Raw genomic sequence first — 15902 nt, 5'->3', positions numbered from 1 at the left:
GGCAGCCCGTTCTCTTCCCGGCATACGCGAAGGTGCGCTGAACATATTCCGGAACTCTTCTCTTCTTTCAGACAAATCCTAACTTGCGATTGGGCAGGAGCGATCATCGCCCTTCGTCTTGGCATGCGGGTGTGCATAACTATGAACCCCACGCACGGTACGCACGCAGGAAACGGTCAGGCCGTCTGTGAATTCTGCTTCATTTTACATCGCCCTCCGGAGCAATGAACCCCCGAAGCTGCATACAGTACTCACAACCCAACGGTTTACGCACTGCTCTGAAGCTCAGCAGAGTATAAGAGTAAGGCAGTCGCAGAACCATATCCTCACCGCCGTCCGCTCTCTCTTCCTCCACACTCGCTCATTCTTACCTTGTCTTTAACTACCCCAACCACTTTCCTTATTATTACCACGATGATGCACCTTGTCAACTTCGTCCTTGCCGCCCTCGTCGTCACCCGCGGTACGCCCGCCCGCATTCTTCTACTCATATCGTCGTAGCTGACATTTTCTTGCAGGCCTCGCCGCACCCGTCGACACCGCTGTCCAGGCGCGCGACGACCAGCCCATCATCTGGGCTCCGGCCTTGGGCCACCCGACCGTGCCGATCACGCCCGCCATGGGCCACCCCGACGTTGCCATCAACGCCCCCGCCCTGGGCCACCCCGTCGAGCCCGTCGCGTGGACCCCCGCCCTCGGCGGCGACCTCCACCTCAAGCGCGACGAGCCCACCGCGACGATGTGGACCCCCGCCATGGGCCACCCCTCCGAGCCCGTCATGTGGACGCCGGCGATGGGCCATCCCGACGAAGGCTTCTCCTGGACGCCGGCGATGGGTCACCCCTCCGAGCCTGTCATGTGGACGCCTGCGATGGGCGGCGACCTGCACCTCAAGCGTGACGAGCTCGACGAGCCGAGCACGGACGGGACGCAGACCGTGGCGAACCCGTGGGCGACTCGCACCGCTGCCAACGCGATTCCGACTTGGCTCACTCGTGGACCGTCGGAGGCCATACCGCCGTGGGCGACTCGTACGGCGGCCAACGCCATCCCGACGTGGCTCACCCGCGGTCCCCCGGGGGCTGCCCCAAGCTCGAACTAGACGAGCACTCAGTGTTAGTGAGTGTCGTATGTTTCTTCTGGAAAGTGTAAGCTAACCGGCGCTATCCTTCCACCGCAGCGATGTGAGGTGACTTTATATCTGCTTGATTACCCGCACGGCGGCGGGATAATCCGGTCACCCTTGGGCTATGGATGTGACGGACTACTTATTAGCATCATCGTAGCACTCGATAATACATGTGGCGGCCTGCCCATCTTGCGCTTCTGAGATGCTGGAGTGTGGGTTCATGGTTGTAAACATAATACGACCGTTACCATAGGTTCTTGGTTATCGTGCTACTTCAAGTTACCTCAACTACAACCGCCTGCTAAGCGTGAGAAAATGACATTAATGTGAGGAAGCGCTTGAGAAGCCCTGGCGTTAACGTTCACTTCTCGCACCGCAAGCACCGCATCCTCCTACTCGCTTGCCACCACTCGTACCGCATCCCTTACGGTATTGATCTCTATTCGTGCGCACGCTGCATCGCTAGGGCAAAAATAGAGTGCTATCAATGGCGCTCTGGTAACGCCGCCGAACTCGAATACACTAGGCAACAGCACTTGTATACTGCCAGCGCCGCTATCACAGTGTCCAAGGTCGTTCACGGTACATTAAACATTTCTTTGTGGTATGCATTTCTAACCGCCTGCATCTGTGTTCTTCTCTCAGTACATCGTCGGGCCCTCAAAGAACGCTAGAAACTGACCATACTTACTCCGGATCGATGCCCACGCTTTGCATTGCAGGCGTCTTTCTTGCGCATGGCTGTTCCGAAGACAAGGGAGACCCTGAAGCCTGCCAACATGTGCAGGTGGGCAGTGCCGGTTCCCCTCCACGCCGCTGCGAATGATGCAATTCTGATCTTCGATGTCAAAGTATCCTATACATGCCCCTGCCTCAACCTGGGTATTAGGACCCCACACCACGCGCCCCAACGATATGCCCCCTCCTCCCTCCGACGTGGCCTCTATGGTGCAGCGCCGCCATGCCCCCCACCCTCCCGATACACCATGTCTACACTGAACAACTGCTTCCTCTCGGCCATGGATTTCCGCTCTGGGACGCGGAGCCGGAGGACAAGAAGTTCGAGGTCGAGATTGGGACGGTGGGCCGCATCGACTCCGGCAAGTTCTGGCTCCTGTTCAACGCGATGAAGCCGGCCGACGACCCCTACCAGAAGCACGGAGTTCCAGCGACGTACGAGCCGCTGAGTATCCCAGGGCATGCGCCGCAAGGGCCGTGGGAGAAGATCAAGTTCCCGCTCGTCGTGAGCCGCACGGTCTGCAACCGCGATATCGCCGCCGCGTTACAGGCAGGATCGTGAGCGACTTTTCACCCTCTGTGCCGCCATGATATCTCTGACATCGCAATTTCTAGGCCCGATGGGTCAGTCTCTTTGGGAGGAAGCCTGAAGTTCGACTGCAGCGAGAATACTGGCGCCTTCCTCTTGCTCGAGCGCCCCGCCATAGCGCTGGTGCTCCCGGCCAAAGACCGCATCGTGCGGTACATGCGGGACAACTTCGACCGCTGGCTCGAATTCGCGAACGCGGACAATGGCCTCTCTCTGCGCCCGGAGGAGATCTACTTCGTCCACGGCACGGTGAAGACGAGCAAGTGGGCCGCTGGCGCGTTTCACGGCAACTGCAGGAACAGGGAGGGGTCTTTGAAGGCACAGCTCATGGAGGTCGGTAATTTCGATCTCTCGATCTCCGTCAGCACCGAGGATTACACGCGGATGGAGTACAATTATGGTCCTACTGGGCGCGACCTCAGCGGCGCCGCTTTCGTCGCGGCGCCCTCGTCAAACACTAATATCGACGCCGTGGGCGCGCGCAAGTGCGACCAGTGCATCTTCTTCAACTACTTTAAAGCGAAGAAGAGGCTATTCATTGGACCAAAGTACATGGTCGCTGCCGCAGGTCCTCATGAGCTTCCTCCACCAGACCGCGACGACTTCGCCTCGTCCGATGCCGTTCTCGCAGACGGGGGTCCATGGTTCGACGAGGACTTCGAGGAGATGCCTGATACGGCGCCAGCCTCGGTGCGTACAGCTATGATCTAATGATTGTAAACCCTTTTTGCTGACACTTTGCGCCAGTCTTGCGACCCTGTCGACTTCCTCTTGGATTATATTCTGGAGGTACGTGTACTGTAATTGCAGGGGTACATCCATTACTGACCCTCCTTGAAGCATTCGGAAGCGGAGATCGCCATTGCATGCGACACAGATCTCTACGCTCTGTTTGAGGTATGCCGTTCTACATTCCTTTCTATGTGGCGGTGCGACTGACAGGCGGATGCATGCAGCACACCGGATTTCCGTCGGACGTCGCCGCCGCGTTAAAGAGCATGCAGCCGATCATACACGTGGACAACTCTGGAGGTACTTCTCTGTAGCTTCATGGTGTTACACCATGCTGAATATACTCGTCGTTAGGTGGTATAGTGGTTACTGGGGCCTACGAATCCCGGAAGCCGCCGCAATGGAGTGCCCTGACTCCAATGCTCGGAGAAAGTAGGAATTCATTGGGAGGTCAGTCGAGGTTGTTGTCGCCAGTATTCTGAATAGCTCAAGGTTATGCAGATACAACATTGCAATACGCAGGCGCAGGAGATCAAACACCGAAGCCAGACAAAACCCACTTCTCAACAGCAGAGCGGCAATCGCCGCAGTCGGCCTGGCGGGATCCCCTCTGGGATAGCCCAGAGCTGGCTCTGTGGGACGATCAGAAGGCGCACAGTTACTACACGCCAGGACTCACTGGAAGGCTACCAGGGAAGCCAGTGAAGCAGGAGAGATCGAGGAAACCTCGAGAACAATCCTGGGACGACGCCTACGTAGGTACGACCACGGCCACTGCAGTCTCCTCCGACGGCAAGTGGATGGCGCGCGGGTATGATGACGGGGCCATCGTCCTCCAGGAGGTATCGCGAAGGGCATCCGTGTGTGCATGGGACAGCCACCCCGACTACGAAAGCATCTCTGCCTTAGCCTTCTCGCGTGATAGCGCACGCCTCGCCTCTGCCACCGACGACGGCATCATCATGATCTGGGCGGTCGAGGAAGACCAGCACCTCGCGACGCTGCAGGGACACACGGAAGCCGCTACCATTCTATCTTGGTCGCCCGACGGTACACACATCGCGTCTGCATCCGAAGACTTTACTGTGCGCCTATGGGATGCGGAGACGTACCAACCGCTCTTCCTGCTCGACGGCCACGACGAGCCTCTCACAGTCCTGACATTTTCTCCCAACGGCCGCTGGCTTGTGTCGGGCGGCGAGGACTGCTTCTGTCTCCTCTGGGACGTCGCGTCGGGGGAACTCCGCAAAGAGCTGTATGGCCACGACGACCCGGTGAGGGCCGCGGAGTTCGACGCGCGGAGCGCGCGACTTGTCACCTGCTCGGATGACACGACTACGCGCATCTGGAGTGTCGAAACTGGAGAAGAGCTGCTCAAGCTGGAGGCACACCGGAGCACAGTCTGGAATGCGGTGTTCTCTCGGGATGGGCGGCGCGTGATGACGGTGGCGAGCACTACGGCCAAGATCCACGACTCCTTTACGGGAGAGAAGAAGTTCACGTTCAAGGGCGCTGGTGCGGCGCTCAGGGCTTCGCAAATGCTGGAGAGGAGGTTGGCGTAAAAAAACGCGGTGGCCGTGGTATGCTGGAACTATGGCAGCGAATTCTGATCTGGCGTAGTCATATCGTCTCCGCGGGGGCTCTGTGTGCGTAGCGACCTTCAGCTGCAGGAGGCACGCGTACTCCGATCGTGGTTGTGCCGGCAGTGGACCGGGCCTTATACCACTGGGTGGCGGCTCTCGTCTCCCTTAGTCTCTCGTAAGCAAATACACCATAGATATTTTGCACACACGGAATTGGTACAAAGTTTCCTGCAGTGTATCTAGACGCTGCTGTACATCTTGATATTACAGCGGTCCTGTGGCATTGGTAGGGGCCTCACTGATGGCATCGCTACTGTGGCATCCCCGCCCTAGCTTCCACGGATGTAGTTAGGAGTTCCCTGCCATAGGCTCTTCGCTGGATGATGCCATGTCATCTCTGCGGAAGCCATGATGCGTTCGCCTTCCTCTGGCTCGATGCTTTGAAGAAATCTCAGGTTGCCCCTCTGCGAGATGCGCCAAAACGCGCGCCGGCCCATCACAAAGAAGCAGAGGACGGCGAGAGCCTGTGTCGCGTCGGCGATCTCCTGGGCCCAGTGCACGAGGTCATCGTCGAAGGCGGACAGAACATCGAGGATCTGGTCCTCGTCTCCGAGTGTAGAGTCTTCGAACTCGTCCTCGTACTCAGGGGACACTGCGTGCAGCCGGAACGAGAAGAAACATACTCCTTGCAGCGCGCCGAGTAGCGTTGTGATGGCATCCTAGACGAGAAACATTTGATGCTCGTGTCAGCTACTGCCAATCTAACTTACGGCGGCGGGGGAGGATTGAACTGACCATGTAGTGAACTGGGTTGTCCTCAATCCTTCTGAGCGAGATGTCCAGCCCAAAGTGGGTGATCCCGCTGATAACCGGTTCGCGCAAACCATCGGCAAGCCGCAGGAGGAGCTCCGGAGATAAGTCTATAGAGACGCGTTCGCGACAGTCCCAGTATCCCCACTGTAAGACAAGACATTGAGGCCGTACGTCCGGGAGCGTCATGCACAGGTACTCGATGTCCTCGTTGTCGAATTCCCAGAATGTGACGTCTAATCTGCGCACCGGGCACTTCAGCGCGAGCGTGTACAGCGTTTCGACGTCCGCATGGACGAAGTCCAGTCTCTCCCACTGTTTTGCGTACGAGGCGTTGACGGCGCGAACCTCCTGCGCGGACGGCCCGTCCCCTGGGTGAGACCTGACAGTACGGGGTTCCATCCAGAATGCTTCCAGTGCGCTGATGTTCGGAAATGCGTTCACTACTACCTTGCGTTCGAAGAGTTGACACCTGGAGAGTGCAACCGTGCGGACGTGCGGATACACGGCATCGACTGTGCATAATGCTTCTTTGATGAGACATCCGAGGAAGATTGTCGCCCGTTGCAGCGTGTCTCGGTGTCGGCGGAGCATCGTTAGGGGGTCCGGTAGGCTCAGCCCGTCGTAATGCCTAATGGGCATCCCGTTGACGCGAGATGTATAGTCAAGGTACACCTCGGAGAGGTGCGAGCGGAGGTTGGTGATGAGGTTTTCCGTCAGTGGGCCATAGTCGGAGATGTGCAGCTCCTGCAAGGTGGTGAGCCCTACGAAGGCGTACACGAGCCGTTCGTCCCTCTCCAAAAGCGTCTCACAGCACGAGATTTCAAGTCTCTGCAGAGTGGTGAGACGCTTTAAGATAGGGACGAGGAGGAGAGGGGCGTGTAGTGCTTCAATCGGGTGATCGTCCTGGTGTTCTTCCGTGGAACTCTGTTCCTGCTCGCCCCTATAACGCTCGCCTCTTTTGGCTGCGAAGGAGATCGTGAAGTTGTGCACCTGTTTGGCGTCGCGCACAGGTACGTCGAGGAGGATCCGCTTCATGAAGCGGCAAAATGAGATCAGCTTCGTGCCGGCACGTATCGACACCCCAATCGCCAGCAGACGGTTGATACCTAGAGCATAAAACGACCAAGAAGAGCGCATGAACGCAGACACGTCGGCCTGCTGCTCCAGCTCTTCAAGGATCATGTAGAAGACATCATCGGGAAGTGCAGGCAATGCCATGGCGACGTTTCCTATTATAGATGATGTCAGAGAAGAGGCGAAAGAGAGATGGGAGGATTTATCACCGCACTCGTGTGTCTACTCACGAGACCGCTTGCGTTCTTGAGATACAAGCAGTAGATCGAGTTGAGTGGCGGGAATTGGAGGTGGGGCAGATCGCGATAGGACTGTACGCCAAAACGCCCCACAGATAACTATATGAGGCGCGAGGGTACGTGTGAGGGTTGATCCTGGGGGCAATTCTGCGGCAGAAGCTGTTGAAGGAGCCTCTTGAGGTTACCAACGACTCCTTTTAACAGCTGCCAGTGCTGCCCGTGCCGCCTGCTAACCGTTCACAACGAATCGTCGTATTGCTGAAGTTGCATTGTGCGGTAGTAGGTGCGCCTATACGCGACGGCAGAAACTAAGACACTCAACAGTGATAAATATCATAATCGGGCTGTAGATTCAATACGATGGTGAGTGTTGAGTGTAGCATTCGTGGAAGCTGAACGTGCCAGCACAATCGTTGACGGGCGCTCCAGAGTGTTCTACTGTTTGATAGCACAGCCACCACGAGAGCTGCGCGTGCGTGCCACTGATTGTACTGTCCGTCCTCTATCATTACATCGATGCCGTAGGTGCTATCCCGCTTTTGTACTCTCGTAGAGACATCTGTGTCAATTATTCTCCTCAGCGACTACTTATTTCAAGATCGAAGTGAGGTTTGACGCTGGCAGAAGCATTAACATTCCTCAAGCATCGCCGCAGCGTATAGTAAGCAGCATCGGACCTAGCGCAATACTAGGTTCGGATCAAGCCGCCTTACTCCGACGGGAATTTTCGTGCTCCAGCGCAATACCGCACCGTGCGCGTCGCCAAGGCTGATATTGAGTCTAAATCGTACTCCCTGAGGCGCCCTGGGGGTCCACAGGTAGCTCTTACCAGCAATAAGGAGGCGTCGCCGCGACGGTCGCGCTACCCGGTATCAATCAAATACTCTGCCATTATATGTAGTAACTGCGCTTTGCATCGCCTTCCACCGTGTGTCGAAGAAGTCTCCGTCAAAACATCAGCGGCATGCCTGTGAGCGCTGTGGCTGATTTGATTGAGAAATCGATACTGTCAAACGACCAAAACAGATTCACTTGCGATGAGAAGGCCATCGCGGAAAAACCGAGCAAGTGAATAGGATGCTACCAAAGGGGCATTCAAGTTACCTCCAGCGCATACGATCCCCTTTGTCCTCCTCGAAACCATCACGACATGTAATACGTCGTCGCTAGGGCATGTCGTGGCTTGAAGTCATTGCCGCCAGAATAGCCTCTGTGTCCACTCCGGGGAAGATCTCGAAGTCCATGTCGACCTCGCATAAAGTCCTGTTGTCTTCCGGGAGCTGCACATGAAGGCTCAGCATCGGTCTCCGCGGCGGACTGTGCGAGCGGTTCCTCCAGACTCACCGTGCCATTCACGAAGTATGCAAACATGACCGCGTCGAGGCATTGAGACGGCTCGGAGGCCGACGTATGCTGCCAGACGCAGCGGATCAGCATCGACACCAAACGGTGCTCTGGCAGTCGCAGCTCACCCCGAACGCGTCTTGCTGGACAAGCCTAGCGTTGTCTCCGAGAAGCGCCACCACCGCCTCAGCCTCTGAAGGCGGGGTGACGGGATCGAACTGCAGCCTGGTTAGCCTAAGTTCTCCATAAACGGAGCAGAGAGAGACCGCGCACCGTGTTGCTAACGACCATCACCTTGTTCGCGAGCGTCTTGTTGAAAGGACCCTGGTACCTCTCCACAGCGCGCACAGGCCAGAACGGGCACGCGTAGAACTCCGCGGGCCACACCACGCTGACTGGGTGCCACACGTTCAAATTTAGCCTATACGAACGAAGATATAGAAAAAGAACGTACACATTTCTGAAGTATTGCGCGAGGCGGCGATAACAGTTTCGAACACCTCGGACATGCGCGTTCCGCGCAGATCGATGCTGTCGCCACAGAGAATTGCCTCGTCTGAGTACGAGCGTGTCTGGTTTTGTTGGTCTCCGCTGGCTCTGCGGGTACTGTGAATGTATATTGTCAGATCTTGACTTGCGAAGATTCAGACAGAAACACGCACCGGCGGCGAGCAGACCCCATACTACGCCGAGAAGTGAAAGGTTCAGAGCCAGACTCAGACTGCACGCCTGCGACGAGCATGGGCCACGTCGTATTCGCGAAGATCGCTGCCTGACCAGGGGACTCTATCACCGACAGCAGCTCCTCTACAAGATCAAACGTTGCTTTAGCTAACTATCCCTGTACAGGGTGTTCTAGGACACAAGGCACAAGGTACCTACCGCGTGTAATTTCCGACGTCACAGGAACAGAGGCGTTCCTGCGCGCGGCGTCGTGCGCCTGTTTGAGGAGCGCCTGGATCGTCGCGTCGATATCTGCTGCGGTCTGTCCCTCGGCGGAGGCGATCGGACAGCCCTGCGGACCGGCGAGGGCGCAGCCGGTGAGGAAGACCTCGTAGGCCTTGTCGGCGTCCGCCAGCTCGTGGAACGCCCACATCTGCGAAAGCAGTACTGCGTCACTGGTCTGAGGCGAGAGAAAGGAAGGATGCGGGCTGACCGTCGCTGTTTCTTCGGTAGCGAGCAGCGTTGGGTTGACTATGCCGTCGATGATGACTCGGCCCACGCGCTGTGAAGTTCATCGCGCGTGAGCGAAGGTTCCTCAATAGCACAAACTCTCACTCACCTCAGGGAACACTGACGGTGAACGTTTAAGCTTCGGGTTATGAGTGACTTTTGATAAATCACTCACTATTGATGAGCCACATGCCCAAGAGCGAACCGTACGAGGTTCCCACGAAGTTCACCGGACGGCCAGGCCCGTCGAGCGCGTCTGCGAGGGCGACAATGTCGCGTGCAGTCGCGGCCGTTCCGACATACCGCAGAAACTTCCCGCTCGGATGCCGCAAGCACCGTCGCGCAAGCTCATCGTACTTTGCCTGCATAACCGGCGCCTGAGCGAGCAACGCCTGCACGTCCTCCGGGTCGCTAAAGTTGCCCGTCATCTCGATCCCGGTGAGCTCGATGGTGCCGTTCCAGAACGTGTTGTATTCGTCGGGGCTGTCGAAGCAGAAGATCTCCCCGGGGCTGCGCGGGGGCCCGTGGTGAGTAGGCGTGAGAGGAGACTGCTGCGGGCCCGGGCTTACGTGGTGAGCGATCCGACCCCGCGCGGATCCCAGCTGACGATGTCGTAGAGCCCGCCCGATAGGCTGCTGAGGAGATCGGCCAGTGTGTTGAGAGTATCCAGACCTGAGCCCCCAGGACCACCTACATTGCAAGGTTAGCCCACGTTGCGCTGACGGTAGCCTTGCATGCGAACATACCCGGGTTGAGAAATACGGTGCCGAGGCGGTCACCGGTCGCATTGAGTTTGGCGAGTGCAAGTCTGCCGTGGCCGACGGAGGGGTCGTGGTAGTCTAACGGTATGTCGAAGAAGCTGCACGTTAACGCAGGGTTGGTGATCACGGAAGGATCGCAAGGACCCCATTCGATACTCGACGAAGTTCCGGCGAGCACAACGCTGATAAGCTGAGATGCAACGAGAAGGGTTAACAGGAAGACCATGATGCGGATGGACGATAGCGTAGTGAGACCAATGTGGTACTATATATATTGCCACCATAAGAGGCGCCTTTTCTCCACCATTGTCAGAGCGCTGCAAGATGTGGACGGATGCTTACCTTTGCTATCGGAGCGAAGCATGCGGTCACGACTGGGCTGTACTGCTGACGTGCCGAGGCTGCGAGACTGTCGCCGAAGAAGACAGAACTGACATAAAGGCCGAACCCGCAGCATGGACTTGGGCGGTGTGCGCCGCAGCGGGCATGCTAGATGACGGAATTTACTGCTTAGCCGGACAAAACTGACGCCCTCTTGCGTGTGCCAGCGATGTTCACGCTGCAGTCTTTAAGATCTGCACTGTAAGAGACAATACAGATCAGTAAACATTGGAGTAACCCAGATATCGATGTAGGAAACGCGCCAGTGTCTTCCCTGGGCTCGTCCTCTCTCGTAAGCTAGCATAGGCAATAGCGAAGGAAAAGGATGAAGCTGTAACGAGCGTAGATCTGTGGACTCAAAGCATGTAGTTGCGGTCGGTTATGATGGTTGGTTGAGACCGTTGAGTGAGAAACATCCCCGGCGGGGTCGCTTTTTCATAGACGCTCGATTCGGAGTCTGCCGTCGGACCGAGAGGCGTTTGAGTGACCGAATTGATGGCATGTTCCTCCTCCTCGCATGCTCTCCTCCCTTTACTCTCATATCGTCTTTGTGCATACGTATACCCTACCTTGTCAGTGGCTGGATTACCCTGCTTACCTCTGAGCTGCTCAAGAACCAGCAACACCGTTTGACTCACTCAACCGGGGAGCGGCCCCCGCGCGTGCACGTTTTATCGCCCGTCCACCTGCCCGCCCGGATGTTGGACGTCGGACGTTGGCCCTCCACGCGACTCCGGCCACGTCGGACGTTGGCCCTCCACGCGACTCCGGCCACGTCGCCAGAATGTATCCGAACATCTCATCCCCCTCTTCGCCCTGTAACTTCGCTAAGACTGACAGACATCCGTTAGAAAGCTTTGCACGTGCGACACACGTTCTTCATTTCGGCGGGAGAGAAAGAACACGCGTCAGCGCTTGGCAGGTTTAAATAAGTGCAATGTTTGTACCTGCTCTGTCTCCCGCTTATGTTCAATAACCCTCACGCCATACTACCTTAACTTGTGTTCGTTTCGTCGAATTACGCGACCATTCCTCAAACAGCAGCATCCGCCGTGGCGCGTGCGTCGGACTTCGTACGGCGGTGCGTGGCCGCCGCCAAGCTGAGCTTGATCGCAACCTATGAACACGCATGAAGAGCCTCTACGAAATCCCTACGCAGTCCCTCTGTGCGGCCGGAACGTCGCGTTCAGCATCAATCAAACTCGAGGCTCTTCAGGAGCACCATAAACTGCGCTTTGGTCCTTGGGAGGACGCACAATCATCTTCCTGACAGGTCACGATCGGCTTTCAGGTCAATTGACTGCGATTGCGCAGCCCCACACACATGCACCCTCATGACACACCCTAGTGCTGGCTGCGTAGAGACCTGTACGAGTCACTGCGCGGCATCAATCACTCTGCTCCAGCATACGCCACCATATGTGTCCACATTCGGTGACATACTCCGCAGCTCCGTGTCCCGTCCTCCTAGGCCTGCAACTGTGTGCAGCCACAGGAGAGAATGTAGTACTTATACTGAGCTCATTTGTGGTACCCAGAAAGCATCACCTCCCCAGATCCCAGTCTCACACGATGCGCCTCTTGACAGTTACAATACTTGTTGCCGCGTTTTCCGCCAACGCAGTAGTTCTCAGAAATGAAGATGCTCGTAGTCTCAAGGTAATGTGCTCCATCTATATGGGTATCTCACCCATCTGACATAAGGTTTAGGGAAGCAATCATACCGCGTTCGAATGGGGAGCTTGCGACCCGACCTTGGTGCAAGACCTCAATGTCTCGTGCAGCTTCTTCGAGATACCTCTGGATTACCACAACTCCGAAGCGGGAACGGGGAGACTCGCCGTTGCCAAAGTGAACGCCACGGGCGAACGACTCGGGACCGTTTTCTTCAACCCAGGTATGTCCGACGAAGGAGCTATCTTACAACGCCGCCCATGTACATTTTTTCCCCAGGTGGACCCGGAGCCTCCGGGCTAGCAGCCATGAACGAGGCGAGCACGCTGCTTCTGGCCCTCACTGGCGGGAACTACGACATTGTCAGCTGGGACACGCGCGGCGTCGGCACGCTCACCATGTCCGTACCAGCCATATCTTCGTCATTCCAGATACTGCTGACCAATGTGCCCACTCTGCAGTCCCGGAGACATCGTTTGCTTTGACAACGTCACAGACTACAACACGTTCTGGAATGGCACGATCGAGCTCGATGGCATCGAGTACACCGGTAACTTCACCGACCCGGCAGACACGAAAGCACTGCTTGCTCAGGCGACGGTCATGGGACGCAAGTATGCGGAGCTTGGGAAGCGCTGCCAGCAGCACCCCACTGGCAAGTACATGAAGTACATCGGAACGGCCGCGACGGTGCGCGACATGATCGCGCTCGCGGACGCGCTCGATGGCCCTGGGAGCCCGGTGAACTACGCAGGTATTTCGTACGGTACTCTGTTGGGCGCGTGGTTCGTGAACAGTGAGTGACGCGATTACCTTGCGGCTGTCTGATGACTCACGTGTCGCTATGATCCAGTGTTCCCCAAGGTATGTGTAGGGTACAGAGTCACGTAGTTCTCGCGAGGCTGACGGCGTCTGCGCATCCAGCGGGTAGGCCGAGTTCTTCTCGACGGTGTCCTCAACCCGCAACTCGTCGCGACACAAGAGTCGCACAAGGTCCGTCTCTTTTGCGCACCTCACACTGTCACGCTGATTGTTCTCTTGCTGTAGATCTGGCCCCAGCAGCTCTCGGATACTGACAAAGCATACGAGGCGTTCGTTGCCGGATGCGCGCTCGCCGGGCCGTCAGGCTGCGCAATCGCCACCGCGAACGCATCCGCTGCGGACGTTGACGCGACCATCAAGACGCTCCTTCAGCAGGCGCACGATGCTACGCGCAAGAACGCGTCCGTTCCGGTGACGTCCGCGGACATCCGCAGTAAGCACACGAACTGGTTTCATGAACTGTCCTTGTGCTGATTCGTGCGTATCATAGGCGCACTGCTGTCGGCAATGTACTTCCCGGCTACCTGGGCGGACCTCGCGAACACGACCTTCCCTGAGATCGTTGCGGCCGTCCAGGGCGAGTCGCTGGCTCGCAGGGCCCTTGGTGGAGTGGCACAACGAATGTATGTGTTTTAGTCTCGCCTTCAGACGTCTGCTGAGCGCGCTCCGGCGTCCGCAAAGTGTTCGGAGGCACCAATCGGACGAAGCGGAGACGTATGGCGGCATCGCGGTCGCGTGCAGCGACAGCATCGATCCGCGGGGCACGTCGATGAAGGATGTGTTCAAGAACACGATTGCCGCAACCCAAAGCGTCAATGGCTCTCATCTTTGTACGTCCTCCATCCTGCGACGCGACTCGTCGTACGCTCAGTAACTGATGGGGCGTGGCGCAGTCACGCCCGTCTGGCCCATCTCTTGGAACTACTGCCCGTTCTGGCCCGTGCGCGCCGTGGAAAGGTACACGGGCCCGTTCAACAAGAAGCTCGCGAACAAGGTTCTGATCGCCAACAACCGCGTAAGTTTGCTCTGTCCGTTCCCCTGTCCCCCTTTCGGCCTCGCTGACGAACGCACCCAGTTGGACGCGGCCACGCCTCTGAAGGGCGCCCAGGCGCTATCTAAGATTATGGGGGACAACGCGGCCCTCGTCGTCCAGGAAGGAATTGGGGTGAGCAGAGCTGTGATGCCCACGCGACTAGATTACTAAACGTTCTACAGCACACCACGCTTTACTCGCCCTCCCAGTGCATGAACGAGATTCTATTCACGTACATGACCACTGGCGCGGTACGTCTTCAATCTAACATTGCCCGAATTCTTGCTGATACGTGCGTCGGCGGTGTAGGTCCCGGACAGCAACGACACGACGTGCGAGGTCGATACGGACTTTGAATTGTTCGATGGGGTGAACACTGAGGCGATCATGGCCGCGCTCGCCACATAGAGCGCATTTACTTGTCTGTCTTTACTGCTACACTGACCTACCCCAATGAATGGCGAACATGCGCGCCCGGAGCCATGGTGCCCTATCATTTGTTTGAACGCTACTTGGCCCATGAGTGGAGGCCCTGCGGGCTGTCGCGCTGCTGGATGAGTACTGCAGTAATAATCGTCAGATGCATCTATTCCTGCCAGTTCCGAGCGTACATTGTTGACACCAACAAGGGCCGTTCATCCTCTGCCGTGGCAACGAACAACGCGATTCGCGGACCTCGGTATTCAACACGTTGGAAGACGTCGTATCATTGCAGCATAGTGGGACCCGCTCACTTCAAGATCGCCGCCGAGATAACTGCGCTTCCTCCGATTACCTCTATTTGATCTTCCTCACGCCTTTCCTCGTTCTCTCAGAAATAGCGACGTGTAACCATGCCTTGCCGGAGCAGTCCGTCGTACCCCTCGTCAAACATTTCAACTTTCTTCTTGCATATGGGTCTCAGGCTGCGCCGCAAACCCGGCGATGTGAGAGCCGTTGACAAACTTTATAGCGAGTCGCGATCTGCCTAGACGACACGATAGATATCTACTTGATATCGAAAGCACTACTATACCGTAATCATTTTACCAGAACAGTACATCCGAAGACTCTCAAAGTGGGTAGCAGAGGCGGGATGTCGCCAGAGTCCGGGTCAGCGGCGTAGTGGGGCCATAGTGCAGATCATTGCTCTCCCGCGACGCATGGGCGCAACTTTGGAGAACTTTGGGTTGGTGTGCGTGAGGCCGCGAGAACTAGCCTGCTTCTGGAAGGCACGTATCTCCACTTTGGGGACATTGGGGTAAGTCTACGCTCGGGCCGGAGCCGCGTTTTGCCAGATTGTTCTCTAAATGGCGATCTGCCTTTCTCGACGTAATCAATAAGGCACATCTCCGCAGTAACACAACCCACAACATGTTGAACACCGCGGCTATATCCTCCATCTGGACATCAAAGGTGCAACTCAGACATCGAGAATTGCGACTCTACACATAAGAAGTACTCACCCAACGGTGTCTCGAGCGCTTGGAAGAAGTGCGGGCATGGTGGGCAGAAAATCCTGTCGCGGCCGCGGTGTGGCCTCGGTGTCCGCCGCCCCACCACGACGACGACCGAAGGCATCGAGCACCAAAAGCCACTTGTCAGTACTCAATCCACTCCCGGTATACTTAAAGAGACAGTGTGGATCTACGAGCCTGCGAGGCCTCCATCGCCTCCCCCGGTCTTGCCCTGGAAATCGAAAGCCGACAGCCATAACGAACAAGCATTTGTAGCCTTCGCCAACGGCGTGGCGGATCAACAGTATGTTATAGGTGAGCATATTTACCGCCTCCGATAGTACTATGTCCGTTGCGGGGTCATGTTGCGCAGCGCTCCGC

General features: G+C 56.9%; 6 protein-coding genes across 6 annotated transcripts; 4 read left to right on the top strand and 2 right to left on the bottom strand.

Annotated features, from left to right (window-relative positions):
• The first annotated feature begins 518 nt into the window (after positions 1–518).
• TRAVEDRAFT_65613 (uncharacterized protein) lies at positions 519–1312 on the top strand. Its single transcript, XM_008042227.1, has 2 exons — positions 519–1119; positions 1181–1312. Exon 1 carries the CDS (start codon positions 620–622, stop codon positions 1100–1102), a length of 483 nt encoding a protein of 160 aa, XP_008040418.1. The 5' UTR covers positions 519–619; the 3' UTR covers positions 1103–1119; positions 1181–1312.
• Positions 1313–2090: 778 nt separating this feature from the next.
• On the top strand, positions 2091–3167 carry TRAVEDRAFT_128116 (uncharacterized protein; the record flags this gene model as incomplete). The annotated part of the gene is made up of 2 exons (XM_008042226.1): positions 2091–2410; positions 2483–3167. The coding sequence occupies 2 exons, from the start codon at positions 2091–2093 to the stop codon at positions 3165–3167; spliced, it is 1005 nt and encodes a 334-aa protein (XP_008040417.1).
• Positions 3168–3934: 767 nt separating this feature from the next.
• On the top strand, positions 3935–4750 carry TRAVEDRAFT_127201 (WD40 repeat-like protein; the record flags this gene model as incomplete). The annotated part of the gene is made up of 1 exon (XM_008042225.1): positions 3935–4750. A coding segment is annotated over one exon (816 nt), but the record flags the coding sequence as incomplete, so codon positions are not given.
• Positions 4751–5100: 350 nt separating this feature from the next.
• On the bottom strand, positions 5101–6802 carry TRAVEDRAFT_49145 (uncharacterized protein; the record flags this gene model as incomplete). Its single annotated transcript, XM_008041974.1, has 2 exons — positions 5101–5490; positions 5567–6802. The coding sequence occupies 2 exons, from the start codon at positions 6800–6802 to the stop codon at positions 5101–5103; spliced, it is 1626 nt and encodes a 541-aa protein (XP_008040165.1).
• Positions 6803–8063: 1261 nt separating this feature from the next.
• TRAVEDRAFT_126897 (alpha/beta-hydrolase) lies at positions 8064–10401 on the bottom strand (the record flags this gene model as incomplete). Its single annotated transcript, XM_008042224.1, has 12 exons — positions 8064–8177; positions 8242–8310; positions 8370–8459; positions 8515–8636; positions 8696–8832; positions 8919–9043; positions 9113–9337; positions 9398–9466; positions 9524–9534; positions 9590–9924; positions 9984–10104; positions 10161–10401. The coding sequence occupies 12 exons, from the start codon at positions 10399–10401 to the stop codon at positions 8064–8066; spliced, it is 1659 nt and encodes a 552-aa protein (XP_008040415.1).
• A 1727-nt stretch (positions 10402–12128) lies between these two features.
• On the top strand, positions 12129–14493 carry TRAVEDRAFT_49143 (alpha/beta-hydrolase; the record flags this gene model as incomplete). Its single annotated transcript, XM_008041973.1, has 13 exons — positions 12129–12215; positions 12267–12453; positions 12510–12630; positions 12692–13026; positions 13084–13094; positions 13155–13223; positions 13278–13485; positions 13543–13675; positions 13734–13882; positions 13946–14067; positions 14128–14217; positions 14268–14336; positions 14395–14493. The coding sequence occupies 13 exons, from the start codon at positions 12129–12131 to the stop codon at positions 14491–14493; spliced, it is 1680 nt and encodes a 559-aa protein (XP_008040164.1).
• Positions 14494–15902: the final 1409 nt, after the last annotated feature.

This window comes from Trametes versicolor (genome assembly GCF_000271585.1).
Source record: "Trametes versicolor FP-101664 SS1 unplaced genomic scaffold TRAVEscaffold_8, whole genome shotgun sequence".
NCBI classification, from domain to species: Eukaryota; Fungi; Basidiomycota; class Agaricomycetes; order Polyporales; family Polyporaceae; genus Trametes; species Trametes versicolor.
This window is presented reverse-complemented; position numbering and strand designations above follow the sequence as displayed.